General features: G+C 42.2%; 1 protein-coding gene across 8 annotated transcripts in view; it reads left to right on the forward strand.

The window, feature by feature from the left end:
• Positions 1–27558, forward strand: part of CADM2 (cell adhesion molecule 2) — a 1013511-nt gene that overhangs the window by 860599 nt on the left and 125354 nt on the right. For all 8 annotated transcript variants that reach the window (XM_039483428.1, XM_039483451.1, XM_039483441.1 and 5 more), the window contains one exon: positions 8763–8853. In XM_039483428.1, coding sequence (XP_039339362.1) covers positions 8763–8853 — 91 coding nt within the window. The remainder of the gene's footprint in view (positions 1–8762; positions 8854–27558) is intronic.

Genomic DNA, 27558 nt, shown 5'->3' on the forward strand with positions numbered 1-27558 from the left:
AACCATTACATAGAGAAGAAATAAGGTACAAGTCAATGAGAGCAAATAAATACAACACTCCAAATATACAATAAGAGACATGGCCTTCGGAGGGGGGAGGGGAAAAAAGAAAAAAATTGAGAGAGACGTAAAAAATATAATGGGAAGATTTAATAAAATACAGCCCAGTCCTGAAGTGATTGGCACCCTCATCTCTCAATGAACTCAGTGGTTGATTTGTTCTTCCCACTTTGTACTTGTGTAATTCCCATTAGTTTACATGCATACACCGAGTTTGATAGACACTATAGCCCTGATTTTGTCCAACTCAAAACCTTACTGCAGATGGAGATATCTTCAATATAGCACAAACTGCTGACATACAATCACAGACACAGCAAACTAACCTCAGAATCAAAGTATGTCAACATGGGTCTGGGATCAAATTATATTACTAGATTGTTTTAAAGGATGTAAGAGATCAAGAGGAAAAGGAATGCATTTAGTCCTACTTTTGAAATATTTAGGTCTTCTCTGTATATGGCTGCAAGGAGACCAATCTCATGGTTTTTATGTCTGATTTCTCCTTAAATTGTTTATAAGTGGACCAAGTTTTTAATAGCAAGAGACAAATCTGCAAAGGTTGTTTTGAGTTTCCTGGTAGGTTGTTTTGGTTGAATGTTCAGGTTGGTTCTTATTTTGCCAGAGCTGTGGTTCCCTACTTTAGTTCTTGTATATTCACCAAAAGTAACTTTTAGTACTGTCTAATTTTCAAGCCCATATATTCAGAGAGAGAACATCTCTGGACTTAGGCAGTGGTATACATCCTTCATAAAAAGGATAGTGATATACTTAGGCAGTGATATACATCCTTCATAAAAAGCAAGATCACTGATGGATTTTCCTTTCTTAACAACCTAAGGGATCACAAAAAACAAAAAAAAACCAAAAACCCGATAAAGAGATTTCTCCATCTCTATAATCCTCAGTAATTTCTTCATTAAGCGCCATAAATTGATATTTAGATAGCACCAGCAGATACGATGTCTTCCTCCCCAACTCATTCAGTGGCCTCAAAGAGGCAGCCTGGTCCTGTGGTCTGGGCACTGCACTAGGAATCAGAAGACCTGAGATCTCTTCTTGACTCTGTCACTCTCTTGCTTAGTGACCTCTAGCAAGTCATTTGACCTTTGTTTCTCCATCTGTAAAATGTGGCTGGCAGTACTCACCTACCTTTGTAATATGCATTGAGATCTACAGATGAAAAGGGTTAAATATGATTTTAATTTTGCTAGGGGGCATATATTAAAACTTTTATGTTTTAGGTGACAAGCCTAGGGATGCAGGTAAAAAATATCTTAACATAAGTCCATATTCATGTTTAGTGAACGCAAAGCCAATTTTGATCCAAGTCAGCACATAATTTATTTTATTAATGATTTTTGTACCAGAAGGAGCGTGATAGGCACTTTGCGTACAGATATGAAAAGAAGTTCCTTGCCCTCAACATCTTGCAACCTAAATAGATAACATGCAAATTCATAATGGGGGTTAAGTATAAGCAAAAGAAAAGCAATTGACTTTTTACACAAGTCTTGTTAGTTCCATCATTCTATTCTATTGGGAGAAGTAGGGTTTATGGACTCTTTGAAAGAAGTACATTTTAAAGAAAGACTTGAGCAGAGAAGGGCTGAAGCATGGAGTAGATTATATTCTATGGTAAATGATAAAGTGCAAAGACAAATCCCTTATCTGTTCTTAAGGAGTAGATACTCATCACCAGTTTGGAAAGAGGTTATAAAACTTAGGTAAACTGATAAAATGTATAATATCTGAATGCCAGTATTCTAGTTGCCTTTAGCAATTTTAAAAGTTGTTTCTAGCTGTTAAACACTGAAAATCTGACTATTTTTGGTAAGTGAAGAGGACATGTCATATTCCAAATATTTCAGCTATTAGAAAGGGTTATAAAAACATTTCAGTAAAATCAAGCTTTGTTACTTAAGGCCTAAGAAGGGAGACAGCAGAAGTATATCTAAATATCTTCAGAACTTTCAGAATTGCATATAAAATATTAAGAACATCAATTCCATGAATGCATCTGATCTAATTCTGCAATTCAGCTCATTTCTGAGAGGTAGCCAAGGTTTTTCTAATGAAAATTCTTACCATGTTACCATGGCACATGTAACTGCTCTGTTAGCTTTGTTCTAACGTTCAAAGCCTTAAAGGTTTATAAAGCCTTATGGGGAATGGAATCCCAATTGGACATTTTTGGGGATATTGGGTTAAATTTAATTTATCTCTGGGTTATTCTTTAGCAAGGAAATCAGCAGTGCCATAGGTTTGATTCCCAGCTTCTTGCACACTATTCATGTGTGAGTTTTGGGGAAATCACTGAAGCTTTCTCTATCAAGCCTCCCTTGCACTGGAAGCCCAAGGAAAACCAATGTTTACGCAACCCAGAGACCTGCTCTTCTCCAAAGAGTGATCTCCCTGCCTTGCAGTGAGACACTATCAACGAGTACTGAGGCTATTGAAGTTAGTTAGTTATGGAAGGATGTTGAGATAAAAAGATGAAGAGGTGTATTAGTGTAACCATGTCAGGCCTACAATATTTATATTTCATGGTTACCTTCAATTGGTCATTTGAAAAGAGCTCCGACACAGTGTATACATACCAGCCACCTGTGGCTACGGTTGCAGTCAACTCCCTTTACCATTGCAGTCTGTTTATGAGGCTGTGATTACCTTAGAGGGGAAATGTTTATTTGAGGGTGGGAGTATCTGATATTATAGAGAGTTAGTTTATGTATTGGTCAGGGGCGGCTCTACAAAGTAGGCTGCCCCAAGCAGCGCGGAGCGCTGCGCCGCCCTTCCCCAGTCCCGCGGCGGGTCCCCTCTTCCCGCGGCTCCGGCATCCTGGGGAGGGCGGTATTTGGCTCCGGTTGAGCTCCCGCCGGCATGCCTGCGGCAGGTCCACCGGAGCCCGGGACGAGCGGACCTGCCGCAGTCATGCCTGCGGGAGCTCAACCGGAGCCGCGGGAAGACGGGACCCGCCGCAGGCATGACTGCGGCAGGTCCGCTCGTCCCGGGCTCCGGTGGACCTGCCGCAGGCATGCCGGTGGGAGCTCCACCGGAGCCAAATGACGCCCTCCCCAGGATGCCGCCCCAAGCGGGCGCTTGGCCCGCTGGTGCCTAGAGCCGCCCCTGGTATTGGTATATATGTTATCTTGATTCTGGTGTCATTTCTTTTATCTCTATTCCTATCTGTACTACTTTTAATTCAGCCATATCCTTTCCCTTCCTAAAGTGTTAGTTTCTTCTAAAAACTGGTCAGTCCTTGCCTTATTTTAATGGTTCATGTTCTAGGAGTCAGAGGGGTTGTGCATTCATTTATTCAGTTAACTAGTAGGTGCAGAGATTGTACACAAAGAATGCAGTTTAGCGCCAGCATCCAACAAGCAAAGAACTGGGACCTGCCATCAGTCCAAGGAGCACAATTAACTCAGTTCTCATTGATCCTCACATGGGCCAGAAATTAGCTTAGAGATTGTGAGTAGTTCCTCTGACTTCAATAGGACTACTTACTGTGCACAAAGTTAAGCATGAATGCTGTTTTTTTTCAGGATCAGATCCTTAGACTGCAAGCTCTTCAGGCCGGAAACTCCCTCTTATTAGGTATTTGTACAGTGCCAAGCACAATGGGCCAGTATAATATAAAAATAAATAATAAGTGCTCCCTTTACAAAGCAAAAAAGAAAAGCAGATAATTGGTGCAGCTGCATCCACAAAAGCCTGGTGAGTGGGTCCTTGAGAAATAAAAGTTGTCAGAAGTTTATTGCCAAGAGAGCAACGAAGGTGCTCAGCTTCTTCATATATCAGATAGCATTCATTACCAATAGTAATTGAAATTATTTTTTTATTTGTGTTCACTGATTTTACATGTGGATGATCCATTATAATGTTATTTACTATTCTAATATAGGTGGAATTATAAAAAAAGATTAAGCTGATTAGAATTATATAAATCTTCACATGGTTTGAAATGGCTTCTCTCCTTTTGTGCAATGGGGGATGCATCCAAATCCTAGAATGACTGATGTCAAGGTTTCCAACCCCACTTTGAACTTTAGCGTCCAAAAGGTGGGGACCTGCATGTACCCTTCTAAGCTTAATTCCTAGCTTAGATTTGATAGCGCTGCCACCAACCAAAAATATAGTGTTTTGGTACACTTTCCATTCCCCCCAAACCTTCCCTGGGGAACCCAAGACCCAAACCCCTTGGGTCTTAACACAAAGGGAAATAAACCATTCCCCCACCTTTCACCTCCCTTGATTACCCTGAGAGGCTACACTGATCCCAACTCCTTGGATCTTAAAAAAACAAAGAGGAATTAACCATCCCCCCTTTTTTCCCCCCCACCAACTCCTGGTGAGTCCAGACCCAACTCCTTGGATCTTAAAACAAAGAAAAATCAATCAGGTTCTTAAAAAGAAAGCTTTTAATTAAAGAAAAAGAAAAGGTAAAAATTATCTCTGTAAAATTAGGATGAAAACTGCTTACAGGGTATTTAAATTATATAGCCAGAGAAATCCCCCCTAGCCTCAGGTTCAACGTTACAGCAAACAGAGGTGAAAAATCCTTCCAGCAAAAGAAACATTTACAGGTTGAGAAAACAAACATAAGACTACACGCTTTCCTGGCTGGGTACTTACAAAATTAAAGCATGAGACTGATTCAGAAAGATTTGGAGAGCCTGGATGGACGTCTGGTCCCTCTCATGTCCCGAGAGCGAACAACCCCCAAACAAAGAACACAAAACAAAGACTTCTCTCCAACAAGATTTGAAAGTATCTTGTCCCTTCATTGGTCCTCTGGTCAGGTGTCAGGCAGGTTTTCTGAGCTTCTTAACCCTTTACAGGTAAAAGAGACATTAACCCTTAACTATCTGTTTATGACAACTGATGAAATAGGATTTTTTTAATGAAAGTTTTCCCTTTTTTGTGCTCAACTGGAAAGGGGAAGGTGAAAAATAAGATCAAATTTATCATCTGAAACTGCTGTAAAGCTGCTGTTTACTGCAAAGTATAGGTATACTTGAAATACTAATTTTTCGAATGACTTTTTTACCCCATAAAAGGGTCCCTACAGGGTTAACATGTATCGCCGGTGTGGCATGGGGGAGCTCATACCTCCACTGCCTCCATTATAAGTATTCTGCTGAGAGAAGACTTTGGTCTCTCATGCTATTAATGTAGGATATTCTGTCACCACTAAATTTACTGGACCAGTTTCTCAGCTGATGTGAATTGGCATAGCAAAGGAGGATCAACTGTGGATTTGACTCTATTAAAATATTTTAGACTCCTGTTTTTATATGGCTATAGAAAGGAAGAGGGTTTTTTTTATGTACTCACCTACCTTATAAGTGGTGAAGGGAAAATAAATGTGTATTATTTTTTTTAAATACTTGAGACTGAGTCAAGTTCCAGTAGTTGTGATTAACTTATGTGAGTATTCCAGATCAAAGTCCACCTTTACACTTATCAAGTGCTTACAATGAGCAGCTCCAACAGGAGGTGATATTGTATAGCTAGTAGCATTTTATTTCCTGGAAAAAACATTAATTAGTTGGTTTTTTTAAAATATAACATTCTTGGGCTACTCTTAATAAGGTTGTTCCTATATATAGTTTCTCAGTTTAAATATTGATGAAAATGTAAAATAAGTGAACAGCTGGTCCTAAAACATCTCCTTTTATAACAGCTTATTTTAATTCTGAAGCAAAATTCAGGACAGCATAGAAATGAAGGGAAGGAGTAACACTCAGAATAAAACACACAGAATAGATGAGCATCTCTAGAGGTTTACCTGAGGGACTGTCTGTAATAAATTAAAATCATGAACTCTTCTCTAAGCTTCATTAAACATCAGTACTTCCTAATTAACTGGTATGTTTGTTGTCTTAAAGGAACACAGGACATTATACAAGTCCAATATACATTATATAAATTGGCTTGAAGATAAAAACATAACAGTGTATTTTCTACAGTATCTTGCATTACTTGACAGGAAGAAGAATATAAGGCTTTGGCCATTCTTTACTATTGCAGCTTCATTTGATGAATCACCACTGGTTTATTGTATTGCCATGGCAGACCTAGTCGACACTGCATTCAGTAAGCCTTCCACAAATATCAAGAGGAAAAACATTTTAGAGATATTAAGAAACAAGATGAATCCTGATTTTCAATCTTGTCTGTTAGAAGGTGAAGAGCTGAATTTAAAAAGATGTGTGCCTTCTGAAGTGTTGAGAAATCCCTTTTTTGTGTGTGTGCTGAATTTCCTATCTCCTTGCTAGTTTCTCTTGCTTACTAATAGGCATCCTGTATTTAGATTGACGGTACTGAATAGGCCTGTATTTCAATGGCAAAGAAAGTTGGATTGAAAATCAGCCTTTGTTTTGAAATAGATGAAAAGGGAGGGTGCAGCCAACACAAGGATGTCTCATCTGTCATGCTAGTACAATGGCAAAGAAATTCAAATGAAGTACTTCACAATATCTCTCAGCTTCTTTCACAGATTTTTGCCCCGCACCAAAAGGAATGATTAGGCTGACTGTTTCCACATTAATCTGTGAGATTTAGGATTGTGACAGAGATCAGTTAGTACTGCAGTTCTACATGGACAGTAACTGTTTTACAAAATGAAGCTTTCTGCATTTCTGCTTTGCGCTTTTTTTGGAAATTAAGCATCAGGCTGGCATTTACAGGAGGAACATAATCATTCCAACCTGTTTTATGAGGATATCTTTACAGTGCTCGGTCTCCAAAATCCTCAGCTACTTTTCAACATGAAGGATGCTTTGGGTTTATGATGATGATTATATGTCATGAATTTCCTTGCAGGCTTATGAACAGGTACTGACTGTCCCCAGGTAAACAGGTTAAAGGGGTTTTGGCTATTAAGACTTATGTTTTCCCGATTCTTTTAAGTGCCCGTAAAATGCTATTGCTTCACCAGGTCCCAGTGCCAGTTTCCACACACAGTGGTATGAATTCAGCTAGTGACACTGCATACACCGCTGAATGTAGCTGGAGGATTCAGCCAGCCTCTTGGGGTTAAGTCCTGTTTTTTTTATCTTTTCAATATTCAATTTAATTTACATGTACTTATTCTATATCCAGTAGAATATAAAATAACATTGAAAATATTACAGGGCACTATTGGAAGGGAAAAGTGGCTTAACTTACCTCTAGCACAAGTCTATGTTAGTCAGATATGTTCAGATGTGGGAGCAGGATTAGGAGCAGCGTGCATCAAATTAACTAGGAACTGGGAACTGCAGCAGGATGTTGGAAACAGCACTTCATTGATCTGTACAAGAACAGAACAATGTAAATTTAATTTTCTGAAAACCCCTTCACCCCCTTTATTTGGATCATTTACAAACACTCATTTAAAAGATTTTTTTTTAAATTGCTTTTAATAATTTAAAAGGATTTCAGCAAGTGATGCCAGCCTTGATGTTCCTGTTTTGTTGTCTAACTCTAGTGTTCATACCTGCTTCAGTGCCATCCTTATACCTGGAATGACCTCTCAATCCCACTGCACTTGTTTCCTCCCTTCCTCACTTAAATTCAATTCTGTGTTTCACAATTTGTTGCCATCAGAATGACTGTGATGTAGCTCTTTTGACATTGTCACCGCACTGCCAGCTCAAATAGGAATTGCAAATTGGCTGGGACAGCGCAAACTCTGGTTTGAAACTAAAAAGATTTCATGATTAGCAAATATGCCCTGCATCAAATGCATCAAAAAGTCACCTGAAAAACAAGTGAAAGATAAGAGGAGTTTTATTTGCCTATTAAGTTTGAAAATTTTCCTCAGTGTGACATTTATTGCCTAGAGAAAAATATATCCTTGAAAGAAATTTCCTGTATGTTTGTGTGTATTACCTTTAAATTACATGATAAACTTTTAATTACATGAAAATATGTTTACAAGTCAGCTATTAAAAGGTTTTAAAATAAAAGGCCTACTTTCAAAGGTCTGAAAACACATTTTTATGTTGCATACCTCATTGCAAAAATAGCAGGAGAGGTTATTACAGTATGCAGGAATAGTATTTTAAAGTTTTTAGGACAGATTACAGTCTTTTATATAGTAATTGTAGCAGATGTTTCAATCAAAATGATTTGCTAACTGTACTAAAAATGAGATTCTGTTTAAAGGCCTGCATTATTGCATTTCAGAAATAATATTCTGCATAATGTCTGTAACAAGGTATTTTATCTAAGAGCCCATTGTAGGTTTCTTATTATGGGTTCCAGGCTACTGCAACAATAAAAGTGTTATTCAAATGTACATTAATGCATTCATTCCTCTAATAGCAGCATTCATATCCATCTATAAATAGACAAAGGAACAATTATATGGAGTACTTGTTATTCATCCTCAATACTTTCTTTTTGTATTTCACTTTTAATTTCCAGACCTTGGAGCACTAATACAGTGGAATTGGGTTCAATACAGCAAAATTGATTTAGTCTGGGAATATCTCTGGTTTCTAGGTTTATTAGAATTTACTTTTCCAGTTGAAGAGGTCATTTTAGTGCCATTTTCAGAATAGTGAAAACAGCTCAAGGCTTCAAATAAATGCAACTTCAACTGAAAACTAGACTTGGCATGATGTTTTATGAACATAACAGAACATACACTTACATAATAAAGCATTTTAGTGTCCTTCAACACATTGATTTTCTTTTCTTTTTTCTAGATACACCTTCAGTTAAAATCATATCTTCCAGTTCATGGCCAGAAGAAGGACAATCTATAGTTTTGACTTGTGAATCCAAAGGTAAACCACTGTAAGTATTTACCAAGCAATATGTTTCTTGTTATTTTCCTTATTGTGCTTTGATTGCAGACTGACTGCACAAATTCGCTGTTTTGTCTTTTCCTGAGTGTAAAGTGATCTCTGGTACAGAAAACTCCTTGAAGCCTGTCTTCATTAAGCGCCTGTGAAAGATTGGTCTTTTGCTTTGTCATCTATGTTAGTTTCAGGGAAGGATTCCAGCAGTGAGATTTTTTTCAGTGAAAGGTGTGCAGGATTAATCGGACACTGTTTAGATCATCAAACTGATAATAGTTGAGATAAAACATCACATGAAACATTTTCAAGTCAACATGCCTGTGAGAAAATGTACTGAATTTTCTGGCTACTTTGGTTGTCATTTACATGAAAATTGGAAATTTAATGATATATGCAAATTGGCTATCCAGTTCTATCCCAATTTAAAAAATAAAGTGTGCATTAAGAAAATGAATTGTAGACATCTCAGTTGTACTTGAAAATTGGTAACTATATCGCTTTCAACATTCTTTTTAACAGCCAACTCTGTCAGTATTGAAATTTCACAGAATCTGCTATTTTAAAAAAAAATCCTAAAATGCTTTCTTTGCAATTACAATAAATCTCTAAGGCTTAACCCCTGATTTAGAAAAGTAAATTCCCAGTTGAAATGTGTTTTGAGTTTAGGCATGAATGAGTAGAACTGAAATGAGATGCCTGAATATACATGTAGGTATTCAAAATATATCTTTCGTGTAACATGAAAATAATATGCTTTGGAATATTCACTTTAGGTATTTCTGGAATCACACTTTGATAATACTTTAATTCTCAAGGTGAATTCTTCCTTGGTATAACTCAATTAACTTTGTGGGTTTATTTAAAATAGGAACTTGGCCTTTGGTGTCTGGGGTCACTTAAGAGAGATTTTTTTAAATATTTTTTTGGGGGTATATCTCCTTTGTACAAGATATATGTTCAGGTGATCTTTCAGTGATCTTACCTGTCCTTGAATTATAGAAGAAAAAGAAAATATTTTGCCCTTCAGTCTTTAGCAGCTTTGGTGTGCAGCAGATAACTATATATCAGAAATCTTTACTGAGAAAAGGAGTCACTTGTTTCACATGCCAGAAGGATAAGGCTCTTTTATTGAAGGAAGCAAATAATCTCCTCACTTTATCAGGAGATTTTCTTCCAGAATATGACTTTGCAATTTCAGTGCCATTATGGATGGCATTTTATGATGGCCATAAAGAATGACATATTTTATCTTGATGCATAAACTATTATACATTTCAAATTCTTTGTATGTTATCAAGGACCTTTAGCAGACTTCAGGTAAATCCAATTTTAGAAAAAAATATTGTTATAAATAACTTGTTTTTATTTAAATATGCAGGGCTACATGTTCAAAATCTTTGAAACCAGATGGAGTGTTTGCATGAGTGGACTTTGTACTTATGGTGCATTTTCAAGGAAGGCATGAGTGGGACCCCAGTGGATTCAAATGTAAATTTTTGTAGGTGGTGGTAGGGTAGCCAAGGAAAAGTCCACATCATGGAATTATCAAAGGAGAGAGCCTGTATGCAAGTGGGCTTTGGGTTACAAATGATTTGTGCTATTAATTGCATCTCTAATTGTCCAGGCCACAGAAACTGCCAATGCCAGCTTCTGCTATATTGCCTCATTAGATCAGCCGTTTTATATGCAGCAGCCAGTGATAAACAGGTAGCCACCTGGGAAAAACCACCGGTAACTACTTGGCATGATAATAGCAGCATCATTGTGGCTACCTTTATATGTCCATCTGTGTCACAGGGTTTGTAGGTAATGAATTAGTAAAGGCAAGGGGATGAAGAGAATGAAGTCAATGAGCCCTGTGTATAGCACAGAGCTGAACCATGCCCCCAATGGGATTTACAGGCCATAACTTAGCTTCCTCAATATGCCACAACTTTGTGTGGTGTTAAAATACTCCACTCTACTTCCTCTGTGGTATCTATTGTACAGTCAGTCATGCAAATCTATTGAGACTAGAGCCAGGGGTAGTGCTAGATACTAGAGCCAGAGTCTAGAGCCCTGGGTAGCACAGGGATGCTAGCGTGCGGTTGGAGATCATTGTGGGGGAAGGGGTCAAGGAGCTGTGTAGATATGAAATGCATAACCTTGAGAATTGATGCAAACTAGCACCATCCCAAAGATGCAGGGAGAATAAGGGCAAAAATGGGGTCATGGCCCTGTCAGTTTGCCCTATCTCATTGACAAGCAATTCTGAGTCAAACGGAGAGGGGTCACGCTGCACCTTTCCAAACTTGGTAGAGCTGCCACTTGAGTGTATTCTTTCCCAGAGGAATTCTGCCAAAGTCAGCCAGAATTCCTCCAGGGGCTGATTCCACTGCATTGTGACCTGTCTTCACATCCTGCAATGTGAGCCATGGCTTAAACCCACAATAGGAACCTTTAGTTTTAAACAAGTAAATAAAGCAAAGCTTTGGGTTTAGATGTTTTTTGTACCAGTAGGTTCAATCCGTGTACCTCAGAGGCTGTTCTACAAATAGATCATGTTGTACATCTAGTTATGTAGGAAAATGCACCTCATTTTCTGCTAAAATGGACAACTTTGAAAAGACAAAGGACACTATGCTTCTCTATGTAATGTGTAGTTCAAAATATAGGGGGAGCAAGATGCCTCAATTTTAATTTGCATTTCATTTGAACTAAGGCATGGGAATGACAGAATCTCATTATATGCTGTATACGGAAGCAAAATAGATGTTTCCACTAACATCTTAAGCACTTTGGTATTACTCCAGTAGGCAAAATTCTGCCCTCCTGGAGGATAAATTCATGGAGGATAGGTCAGGAAGAGTGTCCCTATCCTCTGTTTGCCAGAAGCTGGGAATGAGCGACAGGGGACGGATCATTGTGATGACCTGTTCTGTTCATTCCCTCTGGGGCACCTGGCACTGACCACTGTCAGAAGACAGGATACTGGGCTAGATGGACCTTTGGTCTGACCCAGTAGGGCTATTCTTGTGTTCTCATAAAAATGACCATATCAGAAATATCTCTTTATTTTAAAGAATAGAACAGTATAACTACCAAGATATAGCAGATTTTCCCCTCCAAGCATATACGTATTTTCAACATTTTTATGGGGTTGTATATAATTTGTGGCTGTTTGTATTTCCCAGAATAGGAACTTTTAATGTTTCAGTATTAAATATATTTTTCTTCAGTCTTCTTTGCCTCTAGACCAGGGGTTGGCAACCTATGGCACGCATGCCAAAGACGGCAGGCGAGCCGATTTTTAATGGCACGCTGCTGCCTGCCGGGGTCCTGGCCGCTGGCCCTGCTCAGCCCGCTGCCAGCCTGGGTTCGGCAGTGGGCTGAGCGGGGCCAGCGGCCGGGACCCCGGCAGGCAGCAGCATGCCATTAAAAATCCTGCCTGGCCTGGCCCACTCTTCTCCGCCCCTCCCGCTGGCATTTGCACATGCTTTCCTGACCTCCGTCACTTCTGGCAGGAGATTGTGTTTCCGGGTTAGCGTGTCCATACCACTACCTGGTGTCCGTGGAGTCTGAGCGGCCCCGCCGGCAGGGGAAGGAAGAGGGACCTGGCCCCACAAGAGTTGCAGTGTCCATGAGGCCTGTAAGTGGGGAAGGGTCATGGTCCTAGCTGTGCCGTGCACCCTGAGCACGGCTGGCCCCACTCCCTGGACTCAGGCAGACTGCCCTGGGGTTGGAGCCCCGGTGCCAGGATGATCTCGGCTCTGTACTGGGGGAGGCCGCGTCCCACAGCCCAAACCTAAGCCCGGGGGCTGTGGCTCGCTGCCTGCTGGACCCTGGCTTTCCCCACCCCAGGTCACTGGACCCCGCTCCCCTCCGGCATTGAGGGAAGAACCCAGGAGTCCGGAGCCCTAGTCTCTGTCTGCCCCCCACCCCCTCGAACAATTAGAGCCCAGCTGGAAACCTAGGAATCCAGAGTCCTCGCTCCCAGCACTCCTCCCCTGAGCATCAGAAACCAGCCCCTTCCTGGAGCCCAGGAGTCCCAACTCCCACCCCACTCCCCGCCCTACCCCCCCACACACACCCAAAGCCCCTGCCCTGACCCCTGCACCCCCCTCACATACACCCAGCCCTCTGCCCTGACCACCCACCTCACACACACAGCCCCCTGCCCAAACCCCTGCACACCCTATGACCCCAGCCCTGACTCCAGCACCCCCACACATATCCAGGCCCCCCACGCTCTGACTCCTGCACCCTCCTCACACTCAGCCAGCCCCCTGCCCTGACTCCTGCACCCTCCTCACACTCACCCAGCCCCCACACACCCCATGCCCTGATTCTTGCACCCCCCACATCCCCACCCCCACCCTGAGCACCAAATGGGAGCTCCTGCACCCCCCCACACATTCCCACCTGCACCCCTCACACCAAATGGGAGCTGCCCAGGTAAGCACTCCACACCCAAACCTTCTGCCCCAACCCTGAGCCCCCTCCTTCATTCTAGCTCCTGGCCAGACCCTGCTCCTTCACTCCCAGCCCTGTGCTCAGTGCACTCCCACCTTCAGCTCAATGCAGAGAGAGAGGAAGAGAATGGGCTCAAACCAGAGAGAAGGTAGGTACCCACTCTATGTGGGCAGGGCCGGGACCTCAGACCGGCAGTGGGCTGAGCGGCAGCGGGTGGAGCTGCTCAGCCCACTGCGAGTCTGGGGTCCTGGCCGCCGGCCCCGCTCAGCCTGCTGCTGGCTCTGGGTTCTGGCTGCCAGTCCCTTGCCAGCCGGGGTCCTAGCTGCTGGTCCCACTCAGCCTGCTGCCAGCCTAGGAGAACGGAACCCCAGGCCAGCAGCGGACTGAGTGGGCTGGCGGCGTAAGATCAGCATTTTAATTTAATTTTAAATGAAGCTTCTTAAATATTTTGAAAACCTTGTTTACTTTACATAGGACAATAGTTTAGATATATAATATAGACAGAGAGAGACCTTCTAAATAACATTAAAATGTATTACTGGCACACGAAACCTTAAATTAGAGTGAATAAATGAAGACTCGGCACACCGCTTCTGAAAGGTTGCTGACCCCTGCTCTAGACCCAGACTGGTGTGCAAGAAAATGGAGAGAGGTGCTATAATTAAAAATGTGCAAAATCAAGTTTGTCCCACAAAATGCAGCTCTTTCAACTCTAAAGGAGGCATGCTGCATGATAATCAGATGATATTACAAACCCATTCACCTATGACAATCAATCCCTGGAAAATAATAATGTGCTCTTCATACAACAAGTAGAAGAGTTCTTTGTATTCATTCTGATGGGGGTGGGGAAATATACCTGATATGTTTTGCAGCATGAGCTTTCGTGGGTGAATACCCACTTCTTCGGATGCAAGTGGTGGAAATTTCCAGGGGCAGGTTTATATATGCAAGCAAGAAGCAAGCTAGAGATAACGAGGTTAGTTCAATCAGGGAGGATGAGGCCCTGTTCTAGCAGTTGAGGTGTGAAAACCAAGGGAGGAGAAACTGGTTCTGTAATTGGCAAGCCATTCACAGTCTTTGTTTAATCCTGAGCTGATGGTGTCAAATTTGCAGATGAACTGGAGCTCAGCAGTTTCTCTTTGAAGTCTGGTCCTGAAGTTTTTTTGCTGCAGGATGGCCACCTTAAGATCTGCTATTGTGTGGCCAGGGAGGTTGAAGTGTTCTCCTACAGGTTTTTGTATATTGCCATTCCTAATATCTGATTTGTGTCCATTTATCCTTTTCCTTAGAGACTGTCCAGTTTGGCCGATGTACATAGCAGAGGGGCATTGCTGGCATATGATGGCATATATTACATTGGTGGACGTGCAGGTGAATGAACTGGTGATGGTGTGGCTGATCTGGTTAGGTCCTGTGATGGTGTTGCTGGTGTAGATATGTGGGCAGAGTTGGCATCGAGGTTTGTTGCATGGGTTAGTTCCTGAGCTAGAGTTACTATGGTGCGGTGTGCAGTTACTGGTGAGAATATGCTTCAGGTTGGCAGGTTGTCTGTGGGCGAGGACTGGCCTGCCACCCAAGGCCTGTGAAAGTGTGGGATCATTCTCCAGGATGGGTTGTAGATCCCTGATGATGCGCTGGAGGGGTTTTAGCTGGGGACTGTATGTGATGGCCAGTGGAGTCCTGTTGGTTTCTTTCTTGGGTTTGTCTTGCAGTAGGAGGCTTCTGGGTACACGTCTGGCTCTGTTGATCTGTCTCCTTATTCCTCGTGCGGGTACTGTAGTTTTGAGAATGCTTGGTGGAGATTTTGTAGGTGTTGGTCTCTGTCTGTGGGGTTACAGCAGATGCGGTTGTACCTCAGTGCTTGGCTGTAGACAATGGATCTTGTGGTGTGCCCGGGATGGAAGCTGGAGGCATGAAGGTAGGCATAGCGGTCGGTAGGTTTTCGGTATAGGGTGGTGTTAATGTGTCCATCAATTATTTGCACCGTAGTGTCTAGGAACTGCTGAGCTCCAGTTCATCTGCAAATTTGACACCATCAGCTCAGGATTAAACAAAGACTGTGAATGGCTTGCCAATTACAGAACCAGTTTCTCCTCCCTTGGTTTTCACACCTCAACTGCTAGAACAGGGCCTCATCCTCCCTGATTGAACTAACCTCGTTATCTCTAGCTTGCTTCTTGCTTGCATATATAAACCTGCCCATGGAAATTTCCACCACTTGCATCCGAAGAAGTGGGTATTCACCCACGAAAGCTCATGCTGCAAAACGTCTGTTAGTCTATAAGGTGCCACAGGATTCTTTGTTGCTTTTACAGCTCCAGACTAACACGGCTACTCCTCTGATACTTGATACCTGATATGTACAGCCAGAGCCAGTTTTAGGGCGATTCCCCCAATTCCCGGGAATCGGGCCCCACACCTAAGAGGGCCCCGCAGCATCTGGAAGAGGGGCCCCGCGCCCTCTGCCAAAGTGCCACGGGAAACAGCGGCAACTGGTTGAGCTGCCGCTGAATTGACACCGCTATCTTCGGCGGCAGCTCAATCACTGCTGCTGTCTTCAGCAGCATTTCGGCAGCAGCTCTTTCAAATCGGGCCCCGCACATCCTAAAGCCGGCCCTGTGTACAGCCCTGTGCTGCTTTGTCCTCATCCTCTGACATTGCTGTATGTGGTTTTCTCTCCCCACCATCATCAGTAGATACAAAAGTTATGGTCAGCAGTAGCTTTTGTTTGACAGGAGTCAGAGTAGAATTAGAGTTTGTTTGTTATACAGGTCTTTTTTCAGTAGTAGCATCTCGTTTGACTGATGGTGATGTGGCAGATAGGGTTTCTTTTTTAAGCAAACTCTGGGGTGATATCTTGTCTCAGGTTGCAGTTAGGTTACAGTGTCTGTCTTGTGGATCCTACTGTTGATTTGCTTTGAGTGTGAGGACTTCATGGCTATTTTTGAAAAATATTGCTGTATTTTGCAGTTCTGGACTAAAGCATTTTGCTAGTTTTTTTTTTGCCTGTTGAACAGCTGTGTAACTTGGACCAAGACCAAGTTAGTGCACTTGATACAACTATTATAGAACATGCTCCCCTGTTTCTAGAGAGACCATTGTACTTTTCCGTCCATACTGAAACTTATCACTTTCCTTTTCAGTCCTTAGCGTTCCTTTGATCTTCTCCTTGACCCTGGGTGGATTCCCAGACAGCTAACAGGCTATAGCAATTTTCCACTTTTTGTACTACACCTGCCAAATATATCTAAAGAATCATACTCTTTAAATACATTTGTTTCAAATGTCTCTCCTGCAGGTTAGTGTAATTTTATCTAAATCTGTGTTAGACAATTGTTCAGAGAAGGCAATCTGACTACCCTACACAGAAATATTGCACTCAAACAGTTTTCCAGCAGAACTGTTCTGTAATGTCCTACATAGATTTCCTATTACATCCAGGCCTATATATCAACAGTAGGGCCCACCAGTATTCCCATATATTAAACAAATATTCATAGGTTGATCTTTTTTAAGGTTGGGGAAAAAAAGTAAAAGAACTTAAAAACCAGAATACTGATGAGTTCTATTGTCTGTATTGTCAGAAGATTGAAGAAGCAACGTTTTGCTTGTTACCCCAAGTTATACCTTCTAGTCACCATTTTGTCTTTCAGAACAATAGGTTCTGATGGCTAAAGACTGACATAAAGCTGAATTCAAAATTGCACCTGACTGTATATCAAGCGTTTGAGAATAAAGTGCATTATAATGCAAAAAGATAAATATTTAGTATTCTTAGCCAGCACTTTCACCAAGGAGTGCATGAAATGTGTTTTCTAATTAGGTGAGGGCAAAGTGTCAGCATAGATTTGAAATAAATCTCAAAATTTAATACATTAATAATTATTTAGTAATGGTTATCATTTAGGACTATATCTTGCCCACTGGTGTGCAAAGGACAAAGAGGGTGTTGAAAGTCTTAACACCATGGAAGCAGCAGGGAAGACTCTTTCCGCAGAGCTTAAGAGAGCACTAATATAGTAATGATATTGCTCCCATTGACTTCCGGGGAGCCATAATTACACCCAGGTCCCCAAAAGGCTGTTTCAGGGCATATTTAACCACCCTCTGCCAGCCAGCATGTGGGTGGTGCTGATCAGCAGGATTACCTGGCAGCAGGCGAACACTGTTTTTAGGCCAAGAGGAACAGTAAAGTGTGCTCTCTGACCTGTTGTGAGGACTCCTGCAATGGCTGACAGATGTCTGTAGCAGAGGACAAACTAGGCACTGTCTCTGCACTAGCCAGGATAGAGTTTAGCTCTTAACCTTTATGGAAATGCAAATTGAAAGGAAATTGGGGAATGTTTTTTTTTCTGACAAGAGTAGATAAATCTCTATACTCCTTATCAAGCTGATGTGGATGGAAGTTTAAAAATCTATGTGAGCAATAATGATTTTGATATAGAATTCAAGAGTGAAAAGCCATAGAGTCTTTGTTTCAGAAGAAGACTTATATACACCCCCTTATGTAACACTATAGCATCATTTATCAAGCCATCTGAAATGGTGGGGAGAGAGCAGAATCAGTGGGGCACACTATTGTTGTAAATGCCCAGTAATACAGAATACAGCTGAGACAGATATGGCAATTTCCTGCAAGATCCTTGAAAGACCTTATTGTATTAACTTTATGTACTGTTGTGGACTGGGATTGAATGTAACCTGTCTAGGTGGGGAGATGAGACAGACGTGAGACCTGGGGGTTCAAAAGTATACATCGGAAATGTGACATATACATTCTGGACTCTGGGGGCAATAAGTGTTTAGTGGAGTTCCTAGGGGGAGGTTAATGCACATTCCCAAAGTGGGTTATGCAAAAATCCAGTCTTTTGAAGCTATGTCATGAGCAATGGGTCATTGTCTGCTGATTACCTGTTACAGAGGCCAAAATCAAAGGTCTGAGTTGTATGAAGAAATGGCTCTTCTGCCCAGTCTCTCTTCTGGTTCTAAAATGAATACCAATTTGTAACCATGGGGAAAACCCCGTTGTGGGTTTTGAAGAACTAAAATGTACCAGAACCCTAGGTTCAGGGCTAGCTTTAGGGCCTGATTCGAATACCCGGCGGCGGTCTGGGTCTTAGGCAGCACTTTGGCGGCAGGGGGGTCCTTCACTTGCTCCGGGTCTTCGGCAGCACTGAAGGACACCCCCCTCCCCCCGCCGCCGAAATGCCGCTGAAGACCCAGAGCGAGTGAAGGACCCCCCGCCGTTGAAGTGCCGCTGAAGACCCGGACCGCTGCCAGGTATGTAAAAAAAATAAAAAAGGCACCACGGGCACGGGGCCCTCTTAGGCGCGGGGCCCGATTCCGGGGAATCAGCCTAAAGCCGGCCCTGCTAGGTTGGAGTTGGGGGTGAACTCTGGTAAGCTTTTTAGCATTTGTTTAGGTTCTTTTATTGGTTTAATGTTTTTCTTTTTTTCCTGTAATGCCTTTATCTTAAAAATAAATGTGCTCACTTAGGAGGAATTATGTGGTAGCTTATAACTGCAGGCTATACACTGATCATACCTCTTGGAGAGAAAGCAAAGAGCAGGCGGTGGCATTGTAGACAGTCTGGCTTGCTGTGGATTTCTCAGTGTAAGGCAGAAAGTTGGACAGCAGTGGTGCAAGTAGGACCTTACAGTCAAGTATGCTGTACCATTAAGATATTTATTGCCAGTATGCCATGCTATAAAGACATAGGAGCAGAACGTGGGGCTGCCGGGTGGCCCCATGCTGGCAGCTCCTCTAGTGCAGCTGTACTGTTCCCAGCCCCACCCCCAGCCCTTCCACACAGCTGTGTCTTCTGCCTGGGGTCTGTACAGCCCTGCCGGAAGATAGGGCTGGGGGAGGTACAGCCTCATCGGACGAGCTGCTGGCATGGGGACTCCTGGTAGCCCCACATTCTGCTCCTTTCACCACTGTGGTTCCAGAAACCTCTGCGGTTCAGAAGTCTATATCTGGCACAGTGAGAAGATAGAGGTTCTCCCCTTCTGCACCTCCTGGTAATGTGGGATAGGGAGGGGATGGACACAGACGTTGAGAGGTCATGTGCCCCCCACCTTTAGCTGGTGCTCCCCCTTTGTGTCCCTCTCATGAGTCGCCTATGCACAGCGTACTGGTAAGAAATAAATTCTACTTCAACCACTGCTGGGCAGCCTTGATATCCCCAGTCATGAGGAAGAGAGATGTGAATCTCTACCCTGGAGAGGTGATGGCTGAGGAACCTTTAAGTGGATGCACTTGGGGGACCACAGAGGCGGGAAATACAGGTGCAGTTTCCCTGAAACTGATAGCAGCCATGTCAGCAACAGGGTAATAAAAGTTTGTCTGATCTTAATAAACAGGGGAGACCACATAAACCAAATGAACTTGCTTTGCATCAGGGGGGAATAGACATGTATAAGCTATGTTTTATGGTATTAGCAGAATGTGATAGATTAATAGAAAGATTAAGACAGGCCTTTCTATTTTAATACTTATTTCTGGAAGGCATGCTGAAATGAGACATACACTCTGATTCCTTTGGAATAGCTGATGCAAAGAAACTCTAAGTTTTATTGCAATAATAATGTGAGTGGATATACTATATCCCCTAGTGGGCCCAGTGTGGTTGGGTGTGTGACCTGGGAAGGACACCACAGGGTTGCAAGCTCAGGAAGGAAAAGTAAATGAACATAGCTAAGAGTCACCTGGGGCTCATTAGCCTGAAAACAACCCAGCCTGGAGTGGATATAAGATTCAGCAAGGGACTTGCTGGAAGTGACTGGATTCCTTTGCACCAGCAGATATGATTGTAGCCAAGCAGTCAAGCTAGGAGAAGTTAGTTGCTTTTGAAAACTGGACTCTGCTGAAAACAACTGAGAGGGTTGTTTGTTTTGCTTAGCCTCTAAGGATAAGTTTGGAACTTCCATTTCCTTTTTCTGAGGACATAAGTAATTAAAGATGTGCATGTTTTCCCATGTGAGGAGAAGGGGCTTCATAAACAGCTGTTTAGTTTAAAGTTTTGAGACAGGACTTTGGGTTTTCTGTATCGCTCCTTTCTTCACAAAGGGATAAAGAGTTCTGTTTTCAGTGTCTTGAGGAAGAGACAGATTTAGTTTGTTCTGATGCTTTGCCAGCCCGATCCCTCTCTTTTGTAGAGATGAAGGCATTGAAGACTGAGTTTAATTTGGAGGGCTCCTGAAGATTTAACCCTAAGCCTGAAGAAAGGTTTAGCTGGACTTCTTAAAGGGTCAGAAATTCAGGTGAGGAAGGAAATAATTTTGTAAGTTAAACAGTAAGGAAATTATAGTAATGCTTGTTTCACAAACTGCCTTTCGTCTTGGGCCCCAGAGTGGAATTCACGGGCATAGGATAGGCAGGAACAACCTTTTCCTCAGCATTGTTATTGCTTAAGAAACAACTTTTTTCAAACTGAAGAAACTCAGAGCCTCAGATTAGGTGTTCTGGGGTAGCAGTTGAATTTTTCCCATTTTAGTTGTTCCCTCTTCCTTTGTAAAGTGATACATGTCTGGAAGAGATTTGCCTGCTATTCCAGGAAGGATTGAAGACTGTTTGTGCACAAAAGCTAGAATCAAACTTTCAAAAAGGATCCCTGCCTCATTCAGTGTATGAGTAGTTGTCAAAGTTTCCTCCCCACTCTGAACTTTAAAGTACAAATGTGGGGACCTGCATGGACCCTTCTAAGCTTAATTTCCAGCTTAGACCTGATAGCGCTGCCACCAACCAAAAATATAGTGTTTTGGTACACTTTCCATTCCCCCCAAACCTTCCCTGGGGAACCCAAGACCCAAACTCCTTGGATCTTACCACAAGGAGAAATTAACCATCCCCGCTCCTTTTCCCCCAGACTTTCCCCTCCCTGGGTTGCCTTGAGAGGCTACACTGATCCCAACTCCTTGGATCTTAAAAAAACAAAGAGGAATTAACCATCCCCCCTCCTTTCCCCCCCCCCCCCCCACCAACTCCTGGTGAGTCCAGACCCAACTCCTTGGATCTTAAAACAAAGAAAAATCAATCAGGTTCTTAAAAAGAAAGCTTTTAATTAAAGAAAAAGAAAAGGTAAAAATTATCTCTGTAAAATTAGGATGGAAAATGTATTACAGGGCACTTAAATTTATATAGCCAGAGTAATCCCCCCAGCCTCAGGTTCAACGTTACAGCAAACAGAGGTAAAAATCCTTCCAGCAAAAGAAACATTTACAGGTTGAGAAAACAAACAGAAGACTAACACGCCTTCCTGACTAGGTACTTACAAATGAGACTGAATCAGAAAGATTTGGAGAGCCTGGATGGACGTCTGGTCCCTCTCATGTCCTGAGAGCGAACAACCCCCAAACAAAGAACACAAACAAAGACTTCCCTCCAACAAGATTTGAAAGTATCTTGTCCCTTCATTGGTCCTCTGGTCAGGTGTCAGGCAGGTTTACTGAGCTTCTTAACCCTTTACAGGTAAAAGAGACATTAACCCTTAACTATCTGTTTATGACAGTAGTTATGCAGTATTTCTCTTTATCCTGCACAATCAATGTATGGCTCAGGCCCAGGGGTGAGCTGGAACCGGTTGTTAAATTTAGAAGCGGTTTTAGAACGGCTTGTTAACTAGCTTCCCTGGGAGGGAAGCTTTGATGGGCTTCTCCCGGCCACCGGGGGGCGCTGCGCTGCACTGCGGGAGCCATGTGGGCTGCCTGCTGGCCCTGTTGCTGCTGCTGCTCCTTGGACCTCAGGCCCTGGGGCTCCCACTGCTCCCCAGCTGCGTCCTGCTGCTTGGGCTGCTCCCAGCCGCTCTCCCCGTGTGAGTGTCTGCCCCCCCTGCCCACAGCTGCCTCCTGCCACAGCCCCTGCCCACAGCCAGCCCCTGTTGCAGCCAGCCCGTGACACACTCCTTGCCTCCAGCTAGCCCTGCCCCACGCCCCTGTCTGCAGCCAGCCCCACGTCCACTGGTGCCCGGCAGTTCCCAGGGCCATAACCCTGCACACCTGCTTCAATGGGGGGGTGGGGGCAGGGAGCAGCTGGGACCCACACGTGCACACCCTAGGGTGAACAGACAGCAAGTGTGAAAAATCGGGACAGGGGATGGGGGGTAATAGGAGCCTATATAAGAAAAAGACCCAAAAATTGAGACTGTCCCTATAAAATTGGGACATCGGGACGCCAAGGGAGTGGCGGGGACCCACACATGTGAAATGGAGCTCATTTCTAGTTCAGGCCCATCTTTTTAAAAAAGAACTTTAGGTAGGGTTAACATACATCTGTATTTTCCCAGAGATGTCAGGCTTTTAGGTTCTTAAATCGCTGTCTGGGCAGAATTTTTAAAATTTAAAAATTCCTCCCGGGAAAATACGGACGTATGGTAACCCAATTGGTACAAAAAATACATACTGTGGCACATCCCTTAAATCAGAACTTTTTATAGGGAACCGGTTGTTACGATTTTAGCAGCTCATCACTGCCCAGTCCTTATTTACTGGGCACCATCCAAACCCTGCACTGAGTGTATCCCCCGGTGGCCCAATATGGTTGTGTGTGGGACTTGGGAAGGACACCTCAGGGCTGCAAGTTCAGGAAGGAAAAGTACATGAACATAGCTAAGAGTCACCTGGAGCTCATTAGCCTGCAAACAACCCAGCTTGGAGTGGATATAAAATTCAGCAAGGAATTGCATATGCTAGAAGTGACAAGACTGTAGAAAGGATTCCTTTACATCAGCAAATATGACTGATTTCCTCCTGAGTGTGTCAGTGGTGCTATCATCTCCTCCTGGATGGGTCAGTGGTCCATCCATCATACATTAATGAATTTATCTTCCCAACATCTCAGAGATTAGGTGGTACCAGTAGCTGAAAGCCCATACTATCATAAGGGTGTAATTCATAAAAATCATATGTGTAGAAAGGCCAAAAATGCCCGAGAACTTAAATATTGGGTAGTAACAGGCCGTGAATCCCAGTGATGATTAAACTTTATGATATTCTGAACAAAAAAAGCTCTCAGCCATGCTTATAGCTGTTTCCATCATTTCACACTGACTCAACAGACATGCTAGTGTAACCCATGCCAGCTTGGTATGGCACTCTCTTCCCCTCTAGTAGCACCTAATAGACCAGCTAGATGTTGATGAACTTGCCACAGCCTTGGCTAAAAGACATGTCTTTTAGCTCAGGAGTTAACAAACTGTGGTTTGCGTACCGTGAGGGTATGCGAGACATCTCGGGGAGGAGGGAGGTTCAGTTCGGGCTCCACAGGTTCAGTTGCCTAGCAACTGTCCAGTCTAACTGAGCTCAGAATTTAGTCCAGGTTTTTGTGTTTTTATTTTTGGTTGTATACATTGCACTATAACTATATCTGTATGTAACAGTGTACACAAAGTATCAGTGATGAGAAATGTAGGGGGATGCAGGCAGCTGCTAGATCAGGAAGGGGGTAAGAAAAGTTTGGGAACCTCTATTTTAGTTCATGTAGTAGAGGCTCATGCATTGAGCTTCAGAGGTCACAGGTTTGACCCCAGCTGCCAATGACAGGAATCTGTTGGCATTACACTAGGCTTCAGTGTGACACATAGAGTGACAATCCTGGAATCTTATTATATAAGTAATCATACATTTAGAGTTGTTTCTCTGTGTTTGTAATGCATGTAGAAGGAGCCACAATGCAGATTGGGCTCTTTGGCCATTACTGCAATATAAATGCATGATATGGAAAATTGGATGGATTTTTACCTATTTGAAATATTGCTCCAATAAAAACAAATGTGGTACCAAGATTTTTTCCTCCCCAGTCTTACAAGTAGCTGTCTCATAAGAAAATCTAAATAATAATCCTAAATTTGCCAGTATTACCAAGTTTGCCTGGAAAAAAAGCCACCTGAAGTTGCAAGAAAAATCTTAATTGAAAGAAAACAGGGGTGGGTCTTGGATTTTTTTTTTTTAACCTTTTGTCTACCTTCAATTAAGAGCTGAGGTGGATGCATTTAAACTTTGAAATCAGCCGTGTATTGAAACAAAACAAAATATATGCCCAGAAGACACATTTGGACATCTGTTATGACATAAAATGTGGAGAGGTCTAAGCAGGTATATAATCAAATAACTTGTTTTGCAAACATGAGATTTTTTACTCACTTCCCCATATGTTGTCCCACAATAAGTTCTCTTTATACATGTCAACCTTATGGACAGATTAATAAGATTAATGAAATCCAATAGAGACAAGTGCAAAATACTTCATGCAGGAAAAATCTAATGCACAGCTACAAAATGGGGAATAACTGGCTAGGTGGTAGTACTGCTGAAAAGTCTATGGAGGTTAGAGTGGATCACATATAGACTATGAGTGAAAAGGGCTCATATCATTCTCGGGTGTATTAACAGCAATGTCATATGTAAAATACAGGCGGTAATTGTCCCTCTCTACTCAGCACTAGTGCGGCCTTAGCTGAAGTACTGAGTTTAATCCTCGACACCACACTTTAGGAAAAGTGGACAAATTGGGTCCAGAGGAAAACAACACAAATTATAAAAAGTTTAGAAAACCTGACCTGTGAGGAAAGGTTAAAAAAACAACAACACAGTCCTGAGAAAAGGAGACTAAGGGAGGACCTGATAACATTCTTCAGATATGTTAATCACTGTTACAAAGGCGATGATGATCAATTGTTCTCCAAGTCCCCTTAAGGTAGGACAAGAAGATAATGGGTTTAATCTGCAGCAAGAGAGGTTGAGGTTAGATATTAGGAAAAAACTGTCCAATGGCAAGCTTAGTTAAGCGCTTGAATAGGCTTCCAAGGGAAGTTGTGGAATCCCCATCACTTGAGGTTTTCAAGAACAGGTTGGACAAATACCTGTCAGGGATGATCTAAGTTTCCTTTGTCCTGCCTCAGCACAGGAGGCTGGACTTGATCACTTCTCAAGGTCCCCTCCAGCCCTACATTTCTGATTCTCTAACCACACAACTTCACAGTTCGATCACATATTTAGCCTTTTCAACCAGCACCATGTCCACGTAAATAAAAAAGAAAACCCTTCCATAACTGCCCATTGCACTATAATTTCCCCCCTGGGAGAGGTTGGAAGAGAGAATGAACTACAGGAAGGCACCCGATACTACAAGTATGACGGCAGTATTAGAGTCTATGTAAAACAGACATGTTCTAAGTGCTTTTTTTAACTATTATTTTCAAGGAGCTGCATTTTAATGATCTGTACTACCTTTATTTATAGTGTGTGCTCCATCATTTTCAACTAAATGTACTTATGGAACTTATGGAAGTCTCACCTGAACATGCAGAACCAAGATTATGACTCTTATGAGGAAATAGGCTTGGTGAACATTTCCTGATAGACAATTGATCTTTGTAATAAAACGCCAATTATGTTGAAGGATCATGTAAGTGTTCAGTTTGTAACCTTACACACCAACATTACAGTGACTTTAAGATTCCAGTATGGGAATATATTAGTATATATATAGATCAATATAATAAAACAAAGGTAACATATCTACTGAGGTATAAACCTGTACTTTAACATATTACATTTCAAATTGTGGTTATTTGTGAGTCTGCATCTTCATTTTACAATTGGTAATTTTTTATTTGTGTAATTATTAACAGCGTAGGGAAATTGATGCAATAAAAGTATAGCATGCAAGATAAAACAGATGGGAGCATTAGTGCCCATTTAAATATTACACTTTACAATAAAATCTACTGCAGTTCTTGAGAACTTCCCCTCTCATGTTCTGCGGTGTTTACTCATACAATGGTGCAGAAATTACAGTGTGAAAAACAACTAAATGCAGCATTTTTAGTGCTCATTAAATCCCTTTTTAATGTGTATGCCTTTTAAAATAATTCTCCTCTTTGCTTCTGGCTCATATGCCTGGCAAAAAAGAAGCTGACAGAGATTGTCTGCAGCTTTAAACAGACTTAAAAAAAAACATCAATAGAAAAGAATAATATAGAAAAATGTAAAATATTGAGACACATTCTAACTTTAGGCTGCTTTCAAGTTAGAGTACGTGAAATAGAAAGTATAGTCAGTATTTAGGGGGGCAGGCAATCTTTTAGGTGTTGTAATTTTTATTAAGAATATTTCAAATCCATTATTATTACAGTTACAATTACTGTCTTAAATCAGCAGTTAATAGCATAACCTAAATAACATAATCTAAGCAAATTTATCTGTTCATAGAAATCTGTTGGTGTAGATCATACCATTCTGCAGAAACACCTGCAGCCTTGACATTGCAGAGTTTTAGTCTCCTTATGCAGTACAGGGGGATAAAGTGTGTCCTCTGTACAGTGAACTTAGTCTGACCCACCTAACTTGCATATTTGAGGGCATCTATGGAGCACTGTGAATTTGGACAGACCATTAAAGATTGTATTCCCCATCTCTCCTCCAGCTTTCATGGCAGCACAGTTTCCCCGGAAACTGCAAATGCTACAGGGTTGATTGATGCAGTCTTTCTATATGGATGAAAACATGCATCAAAAGGAAAATACAAAGATGGAAGGACAGAGCAAAAAGATTAGGATTCTTTAACATGATTAGTACGTTTATAGCACTTCTGTACTCCTCTTCAATGCAAGAAAAGTACCATTCATTCAAATTCATGTGCCTTCATTTTTTAAACTATATCTTCAAATGTTACAGAAACACTGTTTCAGAGTGCAAGACACTCTGCATTAGAGAATTCTTTACAATATTATTGGCAATATTCTTATCCCTTTCCCTGTGAAACCAGGAGCCTTTGACCTAGTCTATGGTGGCAGTGGCATGTAGTACATGTGTACCTACTTTGTGGCAGTGAAAGGTAGGCTGTGTGCACACTCACTGTGGTGGGTCGCTATGCGTGACAGTGAAAGACTCCAACAAAAGGCCTCCCTGCTGCCAGACCCTTTCCCTGCTGCCTCCCTCCTGCTGGAGCCTTTCTCTGCTGCTGGAGTCCTTGACTGCACTGAGGAATGGTTCCATCAGGAGGGATGCAGCAGGACATTACAATGGCTAAAAATAGCAGCATAGACATGTGAGGTACTGCTTGGGCATTTATAGAGGCCTGGAGGGTATATGCCCTAGGGTTCTGGCATGTAGGGCACTGTACTATTCTTGCCTAAGCAGTGCCTCACTGTCTATAATGCTATTTATATTCATGCTAGCTGGGCATGCAGTGTCTGTACTCTATATGCTGCTGTAAGTATAGACCTACCCTTAGTTACCAAAGCCAA

This window comes from Mauremys reevesii, linkage group 1, assembly GCF_016161935.1.
Source record: "Mauremys reevesii isolate NIE-2019 linkage group 1, ASM1616193v1, whole genome shotgun sequence".
Taxonomy (NCBI): domain Eukaryota; kingdom Metazoa; phylum Chordata; order Testudines; family Geoemydidae; genus Mauremys; species Mauremys reevesii.